Genomic DNA, 20,004 nt, shown 5'->3' on the forward strand with positions numbered 1-20,004 from the left:
TGTCACTGTTAGTCTACACACCTGTTGTTTATGAAGCATGTGACAAATACAATTTGATTAAAAAAAAAACAATTTTTCTGAATTGGGCATTTAATCAATCCAGCACGTGGCAAACATTGGACAATGTCTGAGGGCCATTTCTGCATTATATGTTATTAGCCTACAATATTGGATAGTAAATTAATGTACTGAAATTATAGATTTTCCAGATGTACATAATCAACATATATTTTTTACAAAGAGGTAAGTAGTTCATTACATCCACTGAAGACAAGAGACAAGCTTCAGAATAATATAATCAATATTTTATTCAAAAAGGAAAGAAAGAAAAAAATCACAATAATATGCATTTGCCACTTCGTATGATTCCACGTTCTGTTGGTGCTGGGAACATCCTGATACATAGTTATATATTGATGATACTGGCTCTGGGGTGAAGTTTACCTTTAGGTACCGATCTAGGATCAGCTTAGATCAGCCTTTTGGGGACCGAGTGGCGCAGAGGTCTAAGGGAGGCGTCACTACAGACCCGGGTCTGTATCACATCGGGCTGTGATCGGGAGTCCCAGCGTCGTCTGGGTTTGTGGAAGGGTTTAGCTGGGGTAGGCCATCATTGTGAATAAGATGTTTTTTCTTTCTTAAATTGACTTGCCAAGTACAATAAAGGTTATATTCAAAATTAGACCCCCCCCCCCCCCAATCCCAACCTTAGCTATAGTAGGGAAAATGCAAAACTGACCCAAGATCAGTGTCTAGAAGCAACTATGATACTGGTAGAACAGAACTATTACGGCTTCTGAGACATTCACCTGATTGACTGACAGATCAGATCAAATACTTGTCTTTGGATGAGTCACAAATAGCACCATATCCCCTTTATAGTGAATCCCATATGGCTCTGGTCAAAAGTAGTGCACTATATAGAGGATAGGGTGCTATTTCAGACCAAAATATGTTCATCTGGACAGAGCAGTCCTGTTAGTTTGAGTCCTGGGCCTTTCAGTCAGTCACACACAGCATTGTGGGAACTGTAGTCCAGCCATTAATTAATACAGAGGAGAATGTATACCATTTGTGTCCGTTTGCAGATAGATCACAACAATACAAGTAAAACCCACATCGAGACATTGTCTCAAACATAGCCTGGGCACAAACTATGTAACCCCCCCCATCTAGAAAGTGTTTTTAAAAACAGACTGTCAACCGTCTCAAATATAGCCTGGGTGCCAGTCGGATAGTGCCATCATGCCATCTCCATGTTGGTTAGTGGCCACGAGGACAAACCGATCTGGGACACAGGCTATTTTGAAATATGCTACAATGTTTGAATAAAGAATACGGACAAAATGTTCAGACAAAAAAAAAAATACAACACAACATGAATAAAATAATTTGTTGCTGAATATAGACGATATAATCTGCCTTTGTTTGCAGTTGCTGTTGCCCAGGACAACACATACAGGACTTTGTTGTAAAAGTGGATTTAAAAATGTATTTCTATCTGAGACGATGGGAGTGGTGGAGTGAGGCGGCATGGAGGTCGGCACTTCTACCATCTACTAAGTCATTAGAATAATAATATTGTTGTGTGCTCTAATAGGTCACATAAAGCCTAACAGCAGTTTAACTTCTTTTTTTTCTTCTCTCGGAGTGATGGATTTTCATTTCATAAATAAAATAAAGAACGCTGACCCCCCCCCCCCCCCAAAAAAAAGGTTGTTTATAATATAATCTTAAATAGATAGCAAGACGGTGAATGAAATCCACCTGCCTGTTGTAGAGTTCAGCGAGAGTTCAAGTGATTTAATAACCTGTTTGTTTATTATCTCACAGTAAATCTTGATCATTTTATTTTTCTTATAATAAATTGCGGCATTCTGCTCATGCAAATATATATATATATTTTTTTATAATGACGGATGGGACTGACGATAGGCATAAAACTTAACTACCTCTTTTTGACTTTAATCTTCCGTTGACATCACAATTTAGGCAGTAAAGCCAAGGTAAGCACATGGGAGCTCAGATTAGGAACGGGACCATAGAGAGCGCAGAGCATAGAATTAGAATCTATTATGCCATCATTGACTTGAACGGGGAAGCCCGCTCTATAGATTGTATTTCTATAGAACACGACTGTCTGTAGAACAATAGGCTGGCCTGTGTAGTCTCCACTGTAGTTTTACAACAGGCCCAGCAGGCAGGCACAGTAATGCAATGAAACCCATCATGACGTTGGGAGTTGGATGCTGGAGGTTTGAGGGGAGTCCTTCCACCAGGGGATTTATAAACGGTCCTGGGCTTTACTCCTAAAAGAGAAAGAACGTTGGTTAGTGAATTTCCACTCATTTGGAACAACATAGGAAACGGCACACTAAGGGAGGCAGAAGTCGTCAGTCATGTAAATGACAGTGAAAACTTAACGCAGAGCAGGACATTGGAATTGCAAGGCATCCACAGATCATTTTTAGGTCCAGTTTCCTGGACATAGAATAAGCCTTAATCCTGGACTAAAAAAACATTATCTGTATCTCTGAAAGCCCTTTGTGGATCCAGGACTAAATTAAATATGTGTCTGAGATGCATCACAATAACAGAGAGTAACAGCATGGAGAGTAGCACGAACAGAGCTGAGGACAAGGCCACGGAGACCTCACAGAGCCGAGGGCAAGGTCACAGAGACCTCACAGAGCCGAGGGCAAGGTCACAGTGACCTCACAGAGCTGAGGACAAGGCCACGGAGACCTCACAGAGCCGAGGGCAAGGTCACAGAGACATCACAGAGCCGAGGGCAAGGTCACAGTGACCTCACAGAGCCGAGGGCAAGGCCACGGAGACCTCACAGAGCCGAGGGCAAGGTCACAGAGACCTCACAGAGCCGAGGGCAAGGTCACAGTGACCTCACAGAGCCGAGGGCAAGGTCACAGTGACCTCACAGAGCTGAGGGCAAGGTCACAGAGACCTCACAGAGCTGAGGACAAGGTCACGGAGACCTCACAGAGCCGAGGGCACGGCCATGGAGACCTCACAGAGCCGAGGGCAAGGCCATGGAGTTATGACAGTCTCATCATTGGTCATGCACGCACACAGCTGTAGCAGATAGCTACACACACACACACACACACACACACACACACACACACACACACACACACACACACACACACACACACACACACACACACACACACCTCTGCAGTGCTGTAGCATGTGAGTTATAGTTTAACTCAGAAGAAATAACACCTGGAAAAACCTAGAGGACTTAAAGTAATGTAGGACAAAGGCCATCGTCAAATCTTAAACCTTTACAGTCGTAGCCATAAATATATGGGTTGAAAATGGCGGATTTGGGCACTAATAAACACCTAAAATGGAAAGCTGTGGCTGTACAGTAATATGCTATACATGATGTTAGAGCTCTGGCTCTGCGCTTCACAGCTCTGCTATACATTATGTCAGAGCTCTGGCTCTGCTATACATGATGTCAGAGCTCTGGCTCTGCTATACATGATGTCAGAGCTCTGGCTCTGCTATACATGATGTCAGAGCTCTGGCTCTGCTATACATGATGTCAGAGCTCTGGCTCTGCTATACATGATGTTAGAGCTCTGGCTCTGCTATACATGATGTCAGAGCTCTGGCTCTGCTATACATGATGTTAGAGCTCTGGCTCTGCTATACATGATGTTAGAGCTCTGGCTCTGCTATACATGATGTTAGAGCTCTGGCTCTGCTATACATGATGTCAGAGCTCTGGCTCTGCTATACATGATGTTAGAGCTCTGGCTCTGCTATACATGATGTTAGAGCTCTGGCTCCGTTCTAAAGTTGAGCAAAATGGCCACTTTTGTCGTTGTCTAAATGAGGGAAATGCTGTAAATGAAGAGGACTCGATGTCATTTGAAAGATGAGATGATTAGGATTGTAATAAATAGCGTTTTGACGTCATACATGCAAACCAAACACCTGTGAGTCCATATTTTCATATCATAAAACTCATGATCGTGTTTATAGTTGATGTTACAAGATGACATGGCGTCATACCATTGGTTGTTCTGAACAGAATGAGCCTATTTTTTTTTGGTCTATTGTGAAGAAAATTCTGGATTGTCTAAACAACAACAGTACAGAGTCTTGCGAAGGTATTCACCCCCCTTGGCATTTTTCCTATTTTGTTGCCTCACAACCAGGAATTAAAATAGATTTTTTGGGGGGTTTGTATCATTTGATTTACACCACATGGAAGATGCAAAATATATACATGTTTGTGAAACAAACAAGAAAGACAACAAAAAAACAGACTATTCACCCACCCCAAAGTCAATACTTTGTAGAGCCACCGTTTGCAGCAATTACAGCTTGTGGTATTTCTCTATAAGCTTGGCACATCTAGCCACTGGAATTCCCTATTTATCACCATCCATCATTCCTTCAATTCTGACCGTTTTCCTGACGATTAAAAACATCCCCACAGCAGGATGCTGCCACCACCATGCTTCACTGTGGGGATGGTGTTCTCGGGGTGGTGAGCGTGTTCTCGGGGTGGTGAGGGGTATTGGGGTTGTGCCAGACATAGCATTTTCCTTGATGGCCAAAAACATCCATTGTAGTCTCATCTGACCAGACTACCTTCTTCCATATGTTTGGGGAGTCTCCCACATGCCTTTTGGCAAACACCAAACATGTTTGCTTATATTTTTCTGGCCACTTTTGCGTAAAGCCCAGCTCTGTGGAGTGTACGACTTAAAGTGGTCCTATGGACAGATACTCCAATTGTTGCCTCTCTGATTAATGCCCTCCTTGCCTGGTCGGTGAGTTTTGGTGGGCGGCCCTCTCTTGGTAGGTTTGTTGTGGTGCCATATTCTTTCCATTTTTTAATAATGGATTTAATGGTGCTCCGTGGGATGTTCAAAGTTCTGGATATTTTTTTATAGTCCAACCCTGAACTGTACTTCTCCACAAATTTGTCCCTGACCTGTTTGGAGAGCTCCTTGGTCTTCATGGTGCTGCTTGCTTAGTGGTGTTGCAGACTCAGGTTTTTCAGAACAGGTGTATATATACACTGAGATCATGTGACAGATCACGTGACACTTAAATAAAGTACACCTGTGTACAATCTAACTAATTGTGTGACTTCTGAAGGAAATTGGTTGCACCAGATCTTATTTAGGGGCATCACAGCAAATAACAACATTTTTTCATTTCACTTCACCAATTTGGACTATTTTGTGTTTATGTCCATTATATGAAATCCAGATGAAAATCAATTTAAATGACAGGTTGTAATGCAACAAAATAGGAAAAACATCAAGGGGGAATGAATACTTTTGCGAGGCACTGTAATTGTGTGATGACGAGGATGAAGGGCTGTGTTCCAAACAAAACAACTACAAGTGTACTTGCTCTAGTTCCTCAATGACACAGCTAGGAGAGCTAAAAAAAAAATACTAGTAGTTGGAGGATCTTTCCTTGAGTCATAAAACTGCATTGAAATGACTTAGAAACTGTGAACACTTTGGAGAGTCGTGTGTCCACTTGGAGACTCCAGTTAGTCCTCTCCCTCAAACCCTTGTCGTCATTTTTGTTTTGTTTTATATTTTACCTACCCCACATTGTCCAGGAATATTCTTATGTTACTGAATGTATCACAGTATATTCAGATGCTGTGAAAAGTACAGTAAGTGTAACATTCACATCAAATCAACAGTGTGATGTTTGGATTCAGTCTGGTCAGGTGAACTGTTGAGTCCTCACCTTTTGGTCTAATTGTTTCCCCATTTATCTCCAAACTGTTCTCTTTCAATTGTTACCATTGTTATTGCATTTGCTTTTATAGTTCTTCTGTTAGAAACGTTTCAATTTAGCCCTATCCATATAGGCCAATTCCCACGAGTGTAAAGGCTTAAAGAGGCCAACAACATGCCCACTGAATATGTTTTAAAATGACAAAGATGTTTAAATAAAAAGAAAAGATGTGATTCAATTCTTAAACCAGGAGAGGCAGAGTAACATGAAGGAGTGGGAAGGGGGACCGCCATAGAGCTTCTATTCCATCATACAAGCAACCAACACCATGCAGGTCAACCAATCAGAATCCACCAAAAAAAAAAAAAACAGTAGAAGCTAGACTAGACATGCCAGAATACTGAAACACAACAACAGTTTGCACACTGTGGAACGTTCAGATATAAACATATTACACAGAACAAGCATGCATCTCTGACATGTAGAGTGAGGAATCATGCCGGCTCTATTCACTACATTTCTATCTGTAGCGTTCCATGTGTTTAACCCTCTTGAAACCCCAACCCTTCCCGTGTGTTTTGCAGTTATGTTGACTCGGCAACCAGAGAGCACGCAGGGAGCAGCACAACTCACTCCTCTGACCTAGATACAACAGATTGGACCTGCCTCTGTCTACAAACACATGACAGGAAGTAGTGAAATCTAGGCTCTTTATGATGACAACACTTCCTCATTTTAGAAGCTTTGAAGAGGTTGGTCAATAACATGATTTTGTTTGGATGAGTTTACAGATCCGATTCAGATAGATACATTTAATTAATCTACTAATTAATAATCAATCGGACTGATTTATTTGCAAGTTTGTGAGGCATATCGAAACTAGTGTATCCAGGTTAGAGCTGAGTCCACACAGACGAGTTACTTAGCAGACCTGACATGCAGCTCTAGCTAGAACTACAGCGCTAGAACTACAGCGCTAGAACTACAGCGCTAGAACTACAGCTACAGCACTAGAACTACAGCGCTAGAACTACAGCTACAGCGCTAGAACTACAGCTACAGCGCTAGAACTAAAGCGCTAGAACTACAGCTACAGCGCTAGAACTACAGCTACAGCACTAAAACTACAGTGCTAGAACTACAGCGCTAGAATTACAGCACTAGAACTACAGCACTAGAACTACAGCTACAGCACTAGAACTACAGCGCTAGAACTACAGCTACAGCACTAGAACTACAGCGCTAGAACTACAGCGCCAGAACTACAACGCTAGAACTACAGCGCTAGAACTACAGCTACAGCGCTAGAACTACAGCGCTAGAACTACAGCTACAGCGCTAGAACTACAGCGCTAGAACTACAGCTACAGCGCTAGAACTACAGCGCTAGAACTACAGCTACAGCGCTAGAACTACAGCTACAGCGCTAGAACTACAGCTACAGCGCTAGAACTACAACTACAGCGCTAGAACTACAGCGCTAGAACTACAGCGCTAGAACTACAGCGCTAGAACTACAGCTACAGAACTACAGCTACAGCGCTAGAACTACAGCTACAGCACTAGAACTACAGATACAGCACTAGAACTACAGATACAGCACTAGAACTACAGCACTAGGACTACAGCACTAGGACTACAGCACTAGAACTACAGATACAGCACTAGAATTACAGCACTAGGACTATAGCTACAGCACTAGAACTACAGCGCTAGAACTACAGCACTAGGACTACAGCTACAGCACTAGAACTACAGCACTAGAACTACAGCTACAGCACTAGAACCACAGCGCTAGAACTACAGCGCTAGAACTACAGCAATAGAACTACAACTACATCGCCAGAACTACAGCTACAGCACTAGTACAACCACAGCGCTAGAACTACAGCTACAGCACTAGAACTACAACTACAGCGCTAGGACTACAACTACAGCACTAGAACTACAACACTACAACTACAGCGCTAGGACTACAACTACAGCGCTAGAACTACAACTACAGCACTAGGACTACAACTACAGTACTAGAACTACAGCTACAGCGCTAGAACTACAGCTACAGCGCTAGTACTACTAGCTTTGTTATAGGGAAACTATTATATACATGTCCTGTGTGCATACATTAGCTGAGCGTTTCCAATGTATTTCACACTGTCTGCAAGTGGAAAACTCCTCCTGGAAGGACAGTTGATAGAGTTATAATGTCTAGATGTAGGATGAGGAGGTTGGTGAGGATGTGTAGTAAGTAGCCTGTTAGTATTTCAGAAGCAAGACTCAGTGCCAGTAAGAGACATGCTGATGATGATGGGGGGAAGCAGGAGCATGCCGAGGAGAGATGGAGGAAGATGAGTGGACTAGCTTCCAAGCCCAGCCCAGCTGACCACAAACGAGCCATACCACGACCACATACGGTGGTCTCCTTACCTGGGTCAGTCCTCTCCCTCAGGTGTGATCTCTGTCTCTTTATGAACCACTACTTTGGTCACTGACATGTCAGGGTGCTGCTCTTTGGCCTCCTTTATGGCCTGGGCCAGAGCCTGGTGGTGCAATACCATACCAATACCAGGAGAGGGAGACAGAGAGGGGGAAGGAGGGACGGGAGGGAGGTGGGTAGGAGGGAGGTGGGTAGGAGGGAGGTGGGGATGAGGGACGGGAGGGAGGGAAGTGGGACGGGAGGGAGGTGGGTAGGAGGGAGGTGGGTAGGAGGGAGGTGGGTAGGAGGGAAGAGGTGGGTAGGGTGGGAGAGACGGGAGGAGGGACGGGGGGAGAAGAGACGGAGGGAAGAGGGACAGAAGGGAGGAGGTGGGTAGGAGGGATGAGGGACAGGAGGGAGGAGGTGGGTAGGAGGGAGGTGGGTAGGAGGGAGGTGGGTAGGAGGGAGGAGGTGGGTAGGGTGGGAGAGACGGGAGGAGGGACGGGGGGGGAGAAGAGACGGAGGGAAGAGGGACAGAAGGGAGGAGGTGGGTAGGAGGGATGAGGGACGGGAGGGAGGTGGGTAGGAGGGATGAGGGACGGGAGGGAGTGGTAGTCAGTGAGTGTGTCTAGCATGACTACTTGTTACTGGGTAACCTACTGGTTAGTAGTAGTCTACTACACTAGTTACATCAACCAGAAAAATTCAAGTGAGATAACATCACACAGTAAAATACATCCATATTATACTCAAGTCATTATTGTCACTTTATAGGTGAGAGAGGAAGTTCATATCTTCTCCAGATTCATGACACATTTTGTAATCCTCATCTGTATACTTTCAAAATAATCAATTGATTATCAAAATAATCAATAATCAAAATAATCAATAAATTAAGACAGAAAGAAAGAAAAGGTGATTAAGAAAGAAAGTGACCTGATCATGGTCGATATCTCCTGCTTCTCCTGTAATGACAATCCTCTTCTCTATCCTGGTCTCAGAGATCCCTCCTTTCACAGTCTGACAGCAGAACGGATTGATAGAGGGGACAGAACGTTATGAAGACAAACAGAAGGGATTGATAGGGGACAGAACGTTATGAAGACAAACAGAAGGGATTGATAGAGGGGACAGAACGTTATGAAGACAAACAGAAGGGATTGATAGAGGGGACAGAACGTTATGAAGACAAACAGAAGGGATTGATAGAGGGGACAGAACGTTATGAAGACAAACAGAAGGGATTGATAGAGGACAGAACGTTATGAAGACAAACAGAAGGGATTGATAGAGGACAGAACGTTATGAAGACAAACAGAAGGGATTGATAGAGGACAGAATGTTATGAAGACAAACAGAAGGGATTGATAGAGGGGACAGAACGTTATGAAGACAAACAGAAGGGATTGATAGAGGACAGAACGTTATGAAGACAAACAGAAGGGATTGATAGAGGACAGAACGTTATGAAGACAAACAGAAGGGATTGATAGAGGATAGAACGTTATGAAGACAAACAGAAGGGATTGATAGAGGGGACAGAACGTTATGAAGAAAAGCAGAAGGGATTGATAGAGGACAGAACGTTATGAAGACAAACAGAAGGGATTGATAGAGGACAGAACGTTATGAAGACAAACAGAAGGGATTGATAGAGGGGACAGAACGTTATGAAGACAAACAGAAGGGATTGATAGAGGATAGAACGTTATGAAGACAAACAGAAGGGATTGATAGAGGGGACAGAACGTTATGAAGACAAACAGAAGGGATTGATAGAGGGGACAGAACGTTATGAAGACAAACAGAAGGGATTGATAGAGGGGACAGAACGTTATGAAGACAAACAGAAGGGATTGATAGAGGGGACAGAACGTTATGAAGACAAACAGAAGGGATTGATAGAGGGGACAGAACGTTATGAAGACAAACAGAAGGGATTGATAGGGGACAGAACGTTATGAAGAAAAGCAGAAGGGATTGATAGAGGACAGAACGTTATGAAGACAAACAGAAGGGATTGATAGAGGGGACAGAACGTTATGAAGACAAACAGAAGGGATTGATAGAGGGGACAGAACGTTATGAAGACAAACAGAAGGGATTGATGGAGGATAGAACGTTATGAAGACAAACAGAAGGGATTGATAGAGGATAGAACGTTATGAAGACAAACAGAAGGGATTGATAGAGGACAGAACGTTATGAAGACAAACAGAAGGGATTGATAGAGGGGACAGAACGTTATGAAGACAAACAGAAGGGATTGATAGAGGGGACAGAACGTTATGAAGACAAACAGAAGGGATTGATAGAGGGGACAGAACGTTATGAAGACAAACAGAAGGGATTGATAGAGGACAGAACGTTATGAAGACAAACAGAAGGGATTGATAGAGGACAGAACGTTATGAAGACAAACAGAAGGGATTGATAGAGGGGACAGAACGTTATGAAGACAAACAGAAGGGATTGATAGAGGGGACAGAACGTTATGAAGACAAACAGAAGGGATTGATGGAGGATAGAACGTTATGAAGACAAACAGAAGGGATTGATAGAGGATAGAACGTTATGAAGACAAACAGAAGGGATTGATAGAGGGGACAGAACGTTATGAAGACAAACAGAAGGGATTGATAGAGGATAGAACGTTATGAAGACAAACAGAAGGGATTGATAGAGGGGACAGAACGTTATGAAGACAAACAGAAGGGATTGATAGAGGGGACAGAACGTTATGAAGACAAACAGAAGGGATTGATAGAGGGGACAGAACGTTATGAAGACAAACAGAAGGGATTGATAGAGGACAGAACGTTATGAAGACAAACAGAAAGGATTGATAGAGGATAGAACGTTATGAAGAAAAGCAGAAGGGATTGATAGAGGGGACAGAACGTTATGAAGACAAACAGAAGGGATTGATAGAGGGGACAGAACGTTATGAAGACAAACAGAAGGGATTGATAGAGGGGACAGAACGTTATGAAGACAAACAGAAGGGATTGATAGAGGATAGAACGTTATGAAGACAAACAGAAGGGATTGATAGAGGATAGAACGTTATGAAGACAAACAGAAGGGATTGATAGAGGGGACAGAACGTTATGAAGACAAACAGAAGGGATTGATAGAGGGGACAGAACGTTATGAAGACAAACAGAAGGGATTGATAGAGGGGACAGAACGTTATGAAGACAAACAGAAGGGATTGATAGAGGACAGAACGTTATGAAGAAAATAAAACTGTTATTTTAGCTGATAGCATGAAGGACAACGAGAAAAGAGATTCAGCAAACTGAAGGAGCCACTGAAGTTCAATAGAAGTTTATAATGGGTTATGGTTAGAGACTCAGTGGTAATTAGTTTATAATGGGTTATGGTTAGAGACTCAGTGGTAATTCGTTTATAATGGGTTATGGTTAGAGACTCAGAGGTCAAAAAGGGTCAGCTGATGAAATGACCCCTGACCTTAGTGATGTGCGTGGTCGTGGTGGTGCTGGTGGTCTCCGAGGTGACGGTCTGTGCGCTCATCAGAACACCGGGTTCCACATCGCCGTTGTAGTCACCCTGTCAGAAGTCACGTGACAAAACTCAAAATGAGTGGAAAGGAAAGGGAGGGACTACCTGAACAAGGAAGAAACTCTCACTGTTGCTTTCCTTTTCTCCTCTTCTTCTTCTTACGTCGCTGCCCTAATGAACGCACCTCTGAAGACTCGTACGTGATGGTTTTAGTCTCCGTGTGGACAACAGGTACCTCCTTGGTGGTCGACTCCACTGCTGGCACAGCCTCGGGTTTCTGGGAGATAACGGGAACAGAGGGAGAAGACATGAGAAGGGATGACAGGGGAACACAGGAAGGCAGAACCCTCAACATTAATAGTAGTATCAATACTCGACAGTTCCATCTGCCATTTAGGAGCTTGTGTGTGTGTGTGTGTGTGTTTTGCTAACAAACACAATGGAATCAAGACAAACACAATGGAATCAAGACAAACGCATGCCAGAATGGAGAACCTGAACAGAGAACAACACCATGAGCTAAACCAATAAAACACATAATACCCCTAGTCAGAGGAAGTAAAGTACAACCTATCAAACGGCCCTATAGATATGTCCCTATGGAAACGGCCCTATGGAAACGGCCCTATAGATATGTCCCTATGGACACGGCCCTATGGAAACGGCCCTATAGATATGTCCCTATGGAAACGGCCCTATGGAAACGGCCCTATAGATATGTCCCTATGGAAACGGCCCTATAGATATGTCCCTATGGAAACGGCCCTATAGATATGTCCCTATGGAAACGGCCCTATGGAAACGTCCCTATAGATATGTCCCTATGGAAACGGCCCTATAGATATGTCCCTATGGAAACGGCCCTATGGAAACGTCCCTATAGATATGTCCCTATGGAAACGGCCCTATAGATATGTCCCTATGGAAACGGCCCTATAGATATGTCCCTATGGAAACGGCCCTATAGATATGTCCCTATGGAAACGGCCCTATAGATATGTCCCTATGGAAACGGCCCTATAGATATGTCCCTATGGAAACGGCCCTATAGATACGTCCCTATGGAAACGGCCCTATGGATATGTCCCTATGGAAACGGCCCTATGGATATGTCCCTATGGAAACGGCCCTATAGATACGTCCCTATGGAAACGGCCCTATGGATATGTCCTAATAGATATGTCCCTATGGACACGGCCCTATGGAAACGGCCCTATAGATATGTCCCTATGGAAACGGCCCTATGGAAACGGCCCTATAGATATGTCCCTATGGAAACGGCCCTATAGATATGTCCCTATGGAAACGGCCCTATAGATACGTCCCTATGGAAACGGCCCTATGGATATGTCCCAATAGATATGTCCCTATGGAAACGTCCCTATGGAAACGGCCCTATGGAAACGGCCCTATAGATACGGCCCTATGGAAACGGCCCTATGGAAACGGTCCTATAGATATGTCCCTATGGAAACGGCCCTATTGGAAACGGCCCTATGGAAACAGTCCTATAGATATGTCCCTATGGAAACGGCCCTATGGAAACGGCCAATGCAAATCGCAAAAGTTCCATCAAGTGTGCTGTTAATTAGGTTTCCTGATCTGTTCAATCTCCTTTATGGGAGAGAGAGAATGAGGGGCCAGGCTGGAGACCGTGGTGATGTTAGAGTCCCAGGCAGAGGACACCGGGGCTGGCTAAAGGTTATCTCTTGGAGGGGCCAGGCTGGAGACCGTGGTGATGTTAGAGTCCCAGGCAGAGGACACCGGGGCTGGCTAAAGGTTATCTCTTGGAGGGGCCAGGCTGGAGACCGTGGTGATGTTAGAGTCCCAGGCAGAGGACACCGGGGCTGGCTAAAGGTTATCTCTTGGAGGGGCCAGGCTGGAGACCGTGGTGATGTTAGAGTCCCAGGCAGAGGACACCGGGGCTGGCTAAAGGTTATCTCTTGGAGGGGCCAGGCTGGAGACCGTGGTGATGTTAGAGTCCCAGGCAGAGGACACCGGGGCTGGCTAAAGGTTATCTCTTGGAGGGGCCAGGCTGGAGACCGTGGTGATGTTAGAGTCCCAGGCAGAGGACACCGGGGCTGGCTAAAGGTTATCTCTTGGAGGGGCCAGGCTGGAGACCGTGGTGATGTTAGAGTCCCAGGCAGAGGACACCGGGGCTGGCTAAAGGTTATCTCTTGGAGGGGACAGGCTGGAGACCGTGGTGATGTTAGAGTCCCAGGCAGAGGACACCGGGGCTGGCTAAAGGTTATCTCTTGGAGGGGCCAGGCTGGAGACCGTGGTGATGTTAGAGTCCCAGGCAGAGGACACCGGGGCTGGCTAAAGGTTATCTCTTGGAGGGGCCAGGCTGGAGACCGTGGTGATGTTAGAGTCCCAGGCAGAGGACACCGGGGCTGGCGAAAGGTTATCTCTTGGAGGGGCCAGGCTGGAGCTGTGGGTCTGAGAAGGCTCTCATGTCTTCTAGACCCTGTGAAGTGGTCCTGTCTTCTAGACCCTGTGAAGTGGACATGTCTTCTAGACCCTGTGAAGTGGTCCTGTCTCCTAGACCCTCTGAAGTGGAAATGTCTTCTAGACCCTCTGAAGTGGACATGTCTTCTAGACCCTCTGAAGTGGACATGTCTTCTAGACCCTCTGAAGTGGACATGTCTTCTAGACCCTCTGAAGTGGACATGTCTTCTAGACCCTCTGAAGTGGACATGTCTTCTAGACCCTCTGAAGTGGACATGTCTTCTAGACCCTCTGAAGTGGACATGTCTTCTAGACCCTCTGAAGTGGACATGTCCTGGTCTTATTTAACTTCCTTCATCCACATCTTTCTTGTCAGTACCTCTATAGTTAGTTCTGGCTGGGTCTCGGCAGTCATTACTGGTTCTAGATCAGCGTCTACTGTGAGAGGTTCTGGGTGCAAGCCTGCAGCCTGTGTTTCTTCAGTGACTACTGGCTCAAGTTGTGGTTCTGCAGAATCAGTAGGGCAGAGGCTCACCGTAGGTCCTGTAGACTGTGCTGTCTCAGCAATCCCCTGGCTCCCTCCCATCTCCTCCTCCTCCTCCTCTTCCTCTTCAGCCGGGCTCTGTCAGGGACAAGAGAGACGTCATGATCCTTGACCTCTGGTAGAATAGCTGACCTTATAGTGAAAATATAGGCTTACAAACATTTACAGAGAGACAGACACCACAAAAGGTAGTCCTATTGACAGACCAGTTAAAAGGGAGAAGTATTCCAGCAAAACATATTCCAGGTTTGTAACATTTAACAGAGCCTCCGGTGAATTTAAAACGGACTAAATAATGGTTGTTTGGGAAATCCGACACAACATGACTGCTGTGACTGACGCTTCCATGACGACCAAAGCAGCGGTCACCTTGGTTACAGAGGAGGGGACCCATCCCAGTGAAGACTGATGGCCAGGGCAAGGAGAGAGAAGGAGAGAGAAGGAGAGTCAAATCTAACACAGAGAAGACTTCAGGAGGATGCAGACATGAAGGGGACAGGGCCTAATACAACGAAGACTCATACAATGTTTCTGGTGGCATAGTGAGAGAAGCTGCAGCGAATGTCAGCATACTAAGTAATGATGTCACTGCCAATGACCAATGACCGAGCTGGAGGAAATAAAATGGTGCTGAGCAGCAAAACAGTCATAACAAAAGCCTTTTAGCGGCCCACCCGAGGAGCTGGGAGCTGCCCATCCGAGGAGCTGGGAGCTGCCCACCCGAGGAGCTGCCCACCCGAGGAGCTGCCCACCCGAGGAGCTGCCCACCCGAGGAGCTGGGAGCTGCCCACCCGAGGAGCTGGGAGCTGCCCACCCGAGGAGCTGGGAGCTGCCCACCCGAGGAGCTGGGAGCTGCCCACCTGAGGAGCTGCCCACCCGAGGAGCTGGGAGCTGCCCACCCGAGGAGCTGCCCACCCGAGGAGCTGGTAACTGCAAGATACAGTAAGCTTTGGAGCCATATGTCAAAATGAAGCAAAGCTTTGAGAGCAACAAAAAGCCTGAAGTGGGCAGATGGAAGGGGACATATACAGAAAGCTTGTTTGGTTGTGGAGCCATACAGGACACGGGGTTACTGTACGTCTCAGTAATACTGGTTGGAGCACCGCTGGAAGGGGTGGAGGGCAGCAGCTAGGTACAGTAGGACATGTGAAGGAGGAAGGGGTGGAGGGCAGCAGCTAGGTACAGTAGGACATGTGAAGGAGGAAGGGGTGGAGGGCAGCAGCTAGGTACAGTAGGACATGTGAAGGAGGAAGGGGTGGAGGGCAGCAGCTAGGTACAGTAGGACATGTGAAGGAGGAAGGGGTGGAGGGCAGCAGCTAGGTACAGTAGGACATGTGAAGGAGGAAGGGGTGGAGGGCAGCAGCTAGGTACAGTAGGACATGTGAAGGAGGAAGGGGTGGAGGGCAGCAGCTAGGTACAGTAGGACATGTGAAGGAGGAAGGGGTGGAGGGCAGCAGCTAGGTACAGTAGGACATGTGAAGGAGGAAGGGGTGGAGGGCAGCAGCTAGGTACAGTAGGACATGTCAAGGAGGAAGGGGTGGAGGGCAGCAGCTAGGTACAGTAGGACATGTGAAGGAGGAAGGGGTGGAGGGCAGCAGCTAGGTACAGTAGGACATGTGAAGGAGGAAGGGGTGGAGGGCAGCAGCTAGGTACAGTAGGACATGTGAAGGCGGAAGGGGTGGAGGGCAGCAGCTAGGTACAGTAGGACATGTGAAAGGAGGAAGGGGTGGAGGGCAGCAGCTAGGTACAGTAGGCCATGTGAAGGAGGAAGGAGTGGAGGGCAGCAGCTAGGTACAGTAGGACATGTGAAGGAGGAAGGGGTGGAGGGCAGCAGCTAGGTACAGTAGGACATGTGAAGGAGGAAGGGGTGGAGGGCAGCAGCTAGGTACAGTAGGACATGTGAAGGAGGAAGGGGTGGAGGGCAGCAGCTAGGTACAGTAGGACATGTGAAGGAGGAAGGGGTGGAGGGCAGCAGCTAGGTACAGTAGGACATGTGAAGGAGGAAGGGGTGGAGGGCAGCAGCTAGGTACAGTAGGACATGTGAAGGAGGAAGGGGTGGAGGGCAGCAGCTAGGTACAGTAGGACATGTGAAGGAGGAAGGGGTGGAGGGCAGCAGCTAGGTACAGTAGGACATGTGAAGGAGGAAGGGGTGGAGGGCAGCAGCTAGGTACAGTAGGACATGTGAAGGAGGAAGGGGTGGAGGGCAGCAGCTAGGTACAGTAGGACATGTGAAGGAGGAAGGGGTGGAGGGCAGCAGCTAGGTACAGTAGGACATGTGAAGGAGGAAGGGGTGGAGGGCAGCAGCTAGGTACAGTAGGACATGTGAAGGAGGAAGGGGTGGAGGGCAGCAGCTAGGTACAGTAGGACATGTGAAGGAGGAAGGGGTGGAGGGCAGCAGCTAGGTACAGTAGGACATGTGAAGGAGGAAGGGGTGGAGGGCAGCAGCTAGGTACAGTAGGACATGTGAAGGAGGAAGGGGTGGAGGGCAGCAGCTAGGTACAGTAGGACATGTGAAGGAGGAAGGGGTGGAGGGCAGCAGCTAGGTACAGTAGGACATGTGAAGGAGGAAGGGGTGGAGGGCAGCAGCTAGGTACAGTAGGACATGTGAAGGAGGAAGGGGTGGAGGGCAGCAGCTAGGTACAGTAGGACATGTGAAGGAGGAAGGGGTGGAGGGCAGCAGCTAGGTACAGTAGGACATGTGAAGGAGGAAGGGGTGGAGGGCAGCAGCTAGGTACAGTAGGACATGTGAAGGAGGAAGGGGTGGAGGGCAGCAGCTAGGTACAGTAGGACATGTGAAGGAGGAAGGGGTGGAGGGCAGCAGCTAGGTACAGTAGGACATGTGAAGGAGGAAGGGGTGGAGGGCAGCAGCTAGGTACAGTAGGACATGTGAAGGAGGAAGGGGTGGAGGGCAGCAGCTAGGTACAGTAGGACATGTGAAGGAGGAAGGGGTGGAGGGCAGCAGCTAGGTACAGTAGGACATGTGAAGGAGGAAGGGGTGGAGGGCAGCAGCTAGGTACAGTAGGACATGTGAAGGAGGAAGGGGTGGAGGGCAGCAGCTAGGTACAGTAGGACATGTGAAGGAGGAAGGGGTGGAGGGCAGCAGCTAGGTACAGTAGGACATGTGAAGGAGGAAGCCTCACATGCAGCTTGTATTGTTTTAGATACAGTACCACGGCAAGAGATCCGGGTGATGGTTTGGTGGCAAATTGACCGTCGGGAAAGGCCCACTGTGATAGGTCGCTCACAGCTTCATCCAGGCCGCACGATTCCTCTCTCTTTGGCGGTGCATCCTGGGTAATCAGCTCCGTCACCTTCTCATGTGACACGGTGGTGAACTCTGACCTTTCAACTGTCTTGGTCAAGACCTCAGAGGGACTTGGAGCCTCAGTCTTCTGCAGTGAGTTAACGGCACTCATTTCTTCATCAGTTTCAGTCTGGCTTAAGTTGAGAGATATCTCTCTCTTGTTGCTGGTCTCCTTAGACATGGCCTCAGCATCTACCTCACCACCGAGCTCATCTTCATTCGTGTCGATTATGGCATATTTCTCCTTAGATCTGGTGAGAGGATCTCCATCTAGCTCGTCATCTTCACCTTCCTTAACGCTTGCTGAAGTCCCGCCTCCTTTCTCCTGGTTGGTCTTGGTAACGTCTCTGCCGGCGTCCATTTTGTCTTCAGACTCCATCTCCCTCAGGATGATGAGTGTTCCTCTCTTGTCCAAGATGGCTGTCGAGACTTCCTGTCTGACTGTCCCTGGACTTATCTTCAGCTCTGGAGATACTAGGAACTTCTCTTCCTCTCCATCCGTCTCTCTGTCCGTCCAGTCACTGGTGACGTCTTCTAAGGTATCAGTTACAGTCATCAGACCACACCCCTGTGCTCCTGCAGTCCCCGCCCCCACATCACTAGAGTTCACCATGCCTGCAGCCTACAGGAAGAGACTTAGCTTACAGTGACCACACAGACAGAGAGATACACACAGACACAGATGAAGACACATACAGACACACACACTAAGGAGAGACTTAGCTTACAGTGACCAGACAGACACACAGAGAGATACAGACGCAAACACACAATGGATGTCTTGCCTCAATGCCATTGGCTTGTACCTCCTGCTTCATTTCTTCCTCAGCAGCAGGAACTTCCTCTGTCTCCTACAGAGAAAACACAGTTCTATATTATATATTCCAGCAGGAACTTCCTCTGTCTCCTACAGAAACAACACAGTACATTACAGCAGGAACTTCCTCTGTCTCCTACAGAGACAACACAGTTCTATATTATATATTCCAGCAGGAACTTCCTCTGTCTCCTACAGGGAAAACACAGTTCTATATCATATAGTGTCCATGTTCTGTGAGTGTCCAGATTCTTCTCTAGCGCATAAGACAGCGACCGACCACGTGGGAAAAAAACCTTGTGCCCCATCCATGCAGTTAGCTCGTCCACCCTGGATCTTACACACAGATGTGGTCAGAGCAGTTGAGTCTCTTCGCTCACCTAAGACCCCCTCAGTGTATCCATGCAGTGTACCCATGCAGTTAGCTAGCATGTATTCTAGTACTCCCTAGGTTCCTGGTTCTTACTGAGTCCTGTGGGGTGTTTAGTGGCTCTATCATGGGTGCCTCCTCCACTCCCTCGCTCTGGGAGCGCGCCGGAGGAGACGAGGACAGTCTCTTCTCCCACTCCGTCAGTCCCAGGGATTCAGCGCCACCTGACGTCTCCAGGAAGGAGCGCTTCAGTTCACTGACGTCTCTCTGACGTTTCACCAGCTCCTCCGACGCCTCTGTGTTCTGAACCACCAATCAGGAGCAAGATAGAAGGACGTCAGGTGCTGATCGACTAATCACCAAGCAGGATACAAGCAGGCTAAGCAGGAAGTAAGGTAGGCAATACGAGGGTCGGGAGAGAAGCCATGCGTGGTGTTTTGTATTCCATATGGTAGCTTTGATTCACTCTAAGGCTAAGGCAGGGATACCCCCAGGCAGGAGTATCCCCAGGGCTGTGAGGATGATTCCCTCCAAGGCTAAGCCCCAGGCAGGAGTATCCCCAGGTCTGTGAGGATGATTCACTCTAAGGCTAAGCCCCAGGCAGGAGTATCCCCAGGGCTGTGAGGATGATTCCTCTAAGGCTAAGCCCCAGGCAGGAGTATCCCCAGGGCTGTGAGGATGATTCCTCTAAGGCTAAGCCCCAGGCAGGAGTATCCCCAGGGCTGTGAGGATGATTCCTCTAAGGCTAAGCCCCAGGCAGGAGTATCCCCAGGGCCGTGAGGATGATTCCCTCCAAGGCTAAGCCCCAGGCAGGAGTATCCCCAGGGCCGTGAGG

The 20,004-nt window shown here is 47.3% G+C and overlaps 1 protein-coding gene across 6 annotated transcripts in view; it reads right to left on the reverse strand.

The window, feature by feature from the left end:
• Nucleotides 1-293: 293 nt before the first annotated feature.
• The window catches only part of LOC139375789 (band 4.1-like protein 3), a 97,251-nt gene continuing 77,540 nt past the window's right edge, over nt 294-20,004 (reverse strand). For 5 of the 6 annotated variants that reach the window (XM_071117647.1, XM_071117648.1, XM_071117646.1 and 2 more), the window contains 9 exons: nt 19,266-19,472; nt 18,768-18,833; nt 17,849-18,604; nt 14,670-14,756; nt 11,871-11,963; nt 11,636-11,734; nt 9,098-9,181; nt 8,173-8,285; nt 294-2,309 (listed from right to left, as the gene is read on the reverse strand). In XM_071117647.1, coding sequence (XP_070973748.1) covers nt 8,178-8,285; nt 9,098-9,181; nt 11,636-11,734; nt 11,871-11,963; nt 14,670-14,756; nt 17,849-18,604; nt 18,768-18,833; nt 19,266-19,472 — 1,500 coding nt within the window. In that variant the 3' untranslated portion in view covers nt 294-2,309; nt 8,173-8,177. The remainder of the gene's footprint in view (nt 2,310-8,172; nt 8,286-9,097; nt 9,182-11,635; nt 11,735-11,870; nt 11,964-14,669; nt 14,757-17,848; nt 18,605-18,767; nt 18,834-19,265; nt 19,473-20,004) is intronic. The other variant, XM_071117645.1, reaches the window with a different exon arrangement.

The sequence above is a fragment of the Oncorhynchus clarkii genome, chromosome 20, assembly GCF_045791955.1.
Source record: "Oncorhynchus clarkii lewisi isolate Uvic-CL-2024 chromosome 20, UVic_Ocla_1.0, whole genome shotgun sequence".
Lineage (NCBI taxonomy): Eukaryota > Metazoa > Chordata > Actinopteri > Salmoniformes > Salmonidae > Oncorhynchus > Oncorhynchus clarkii.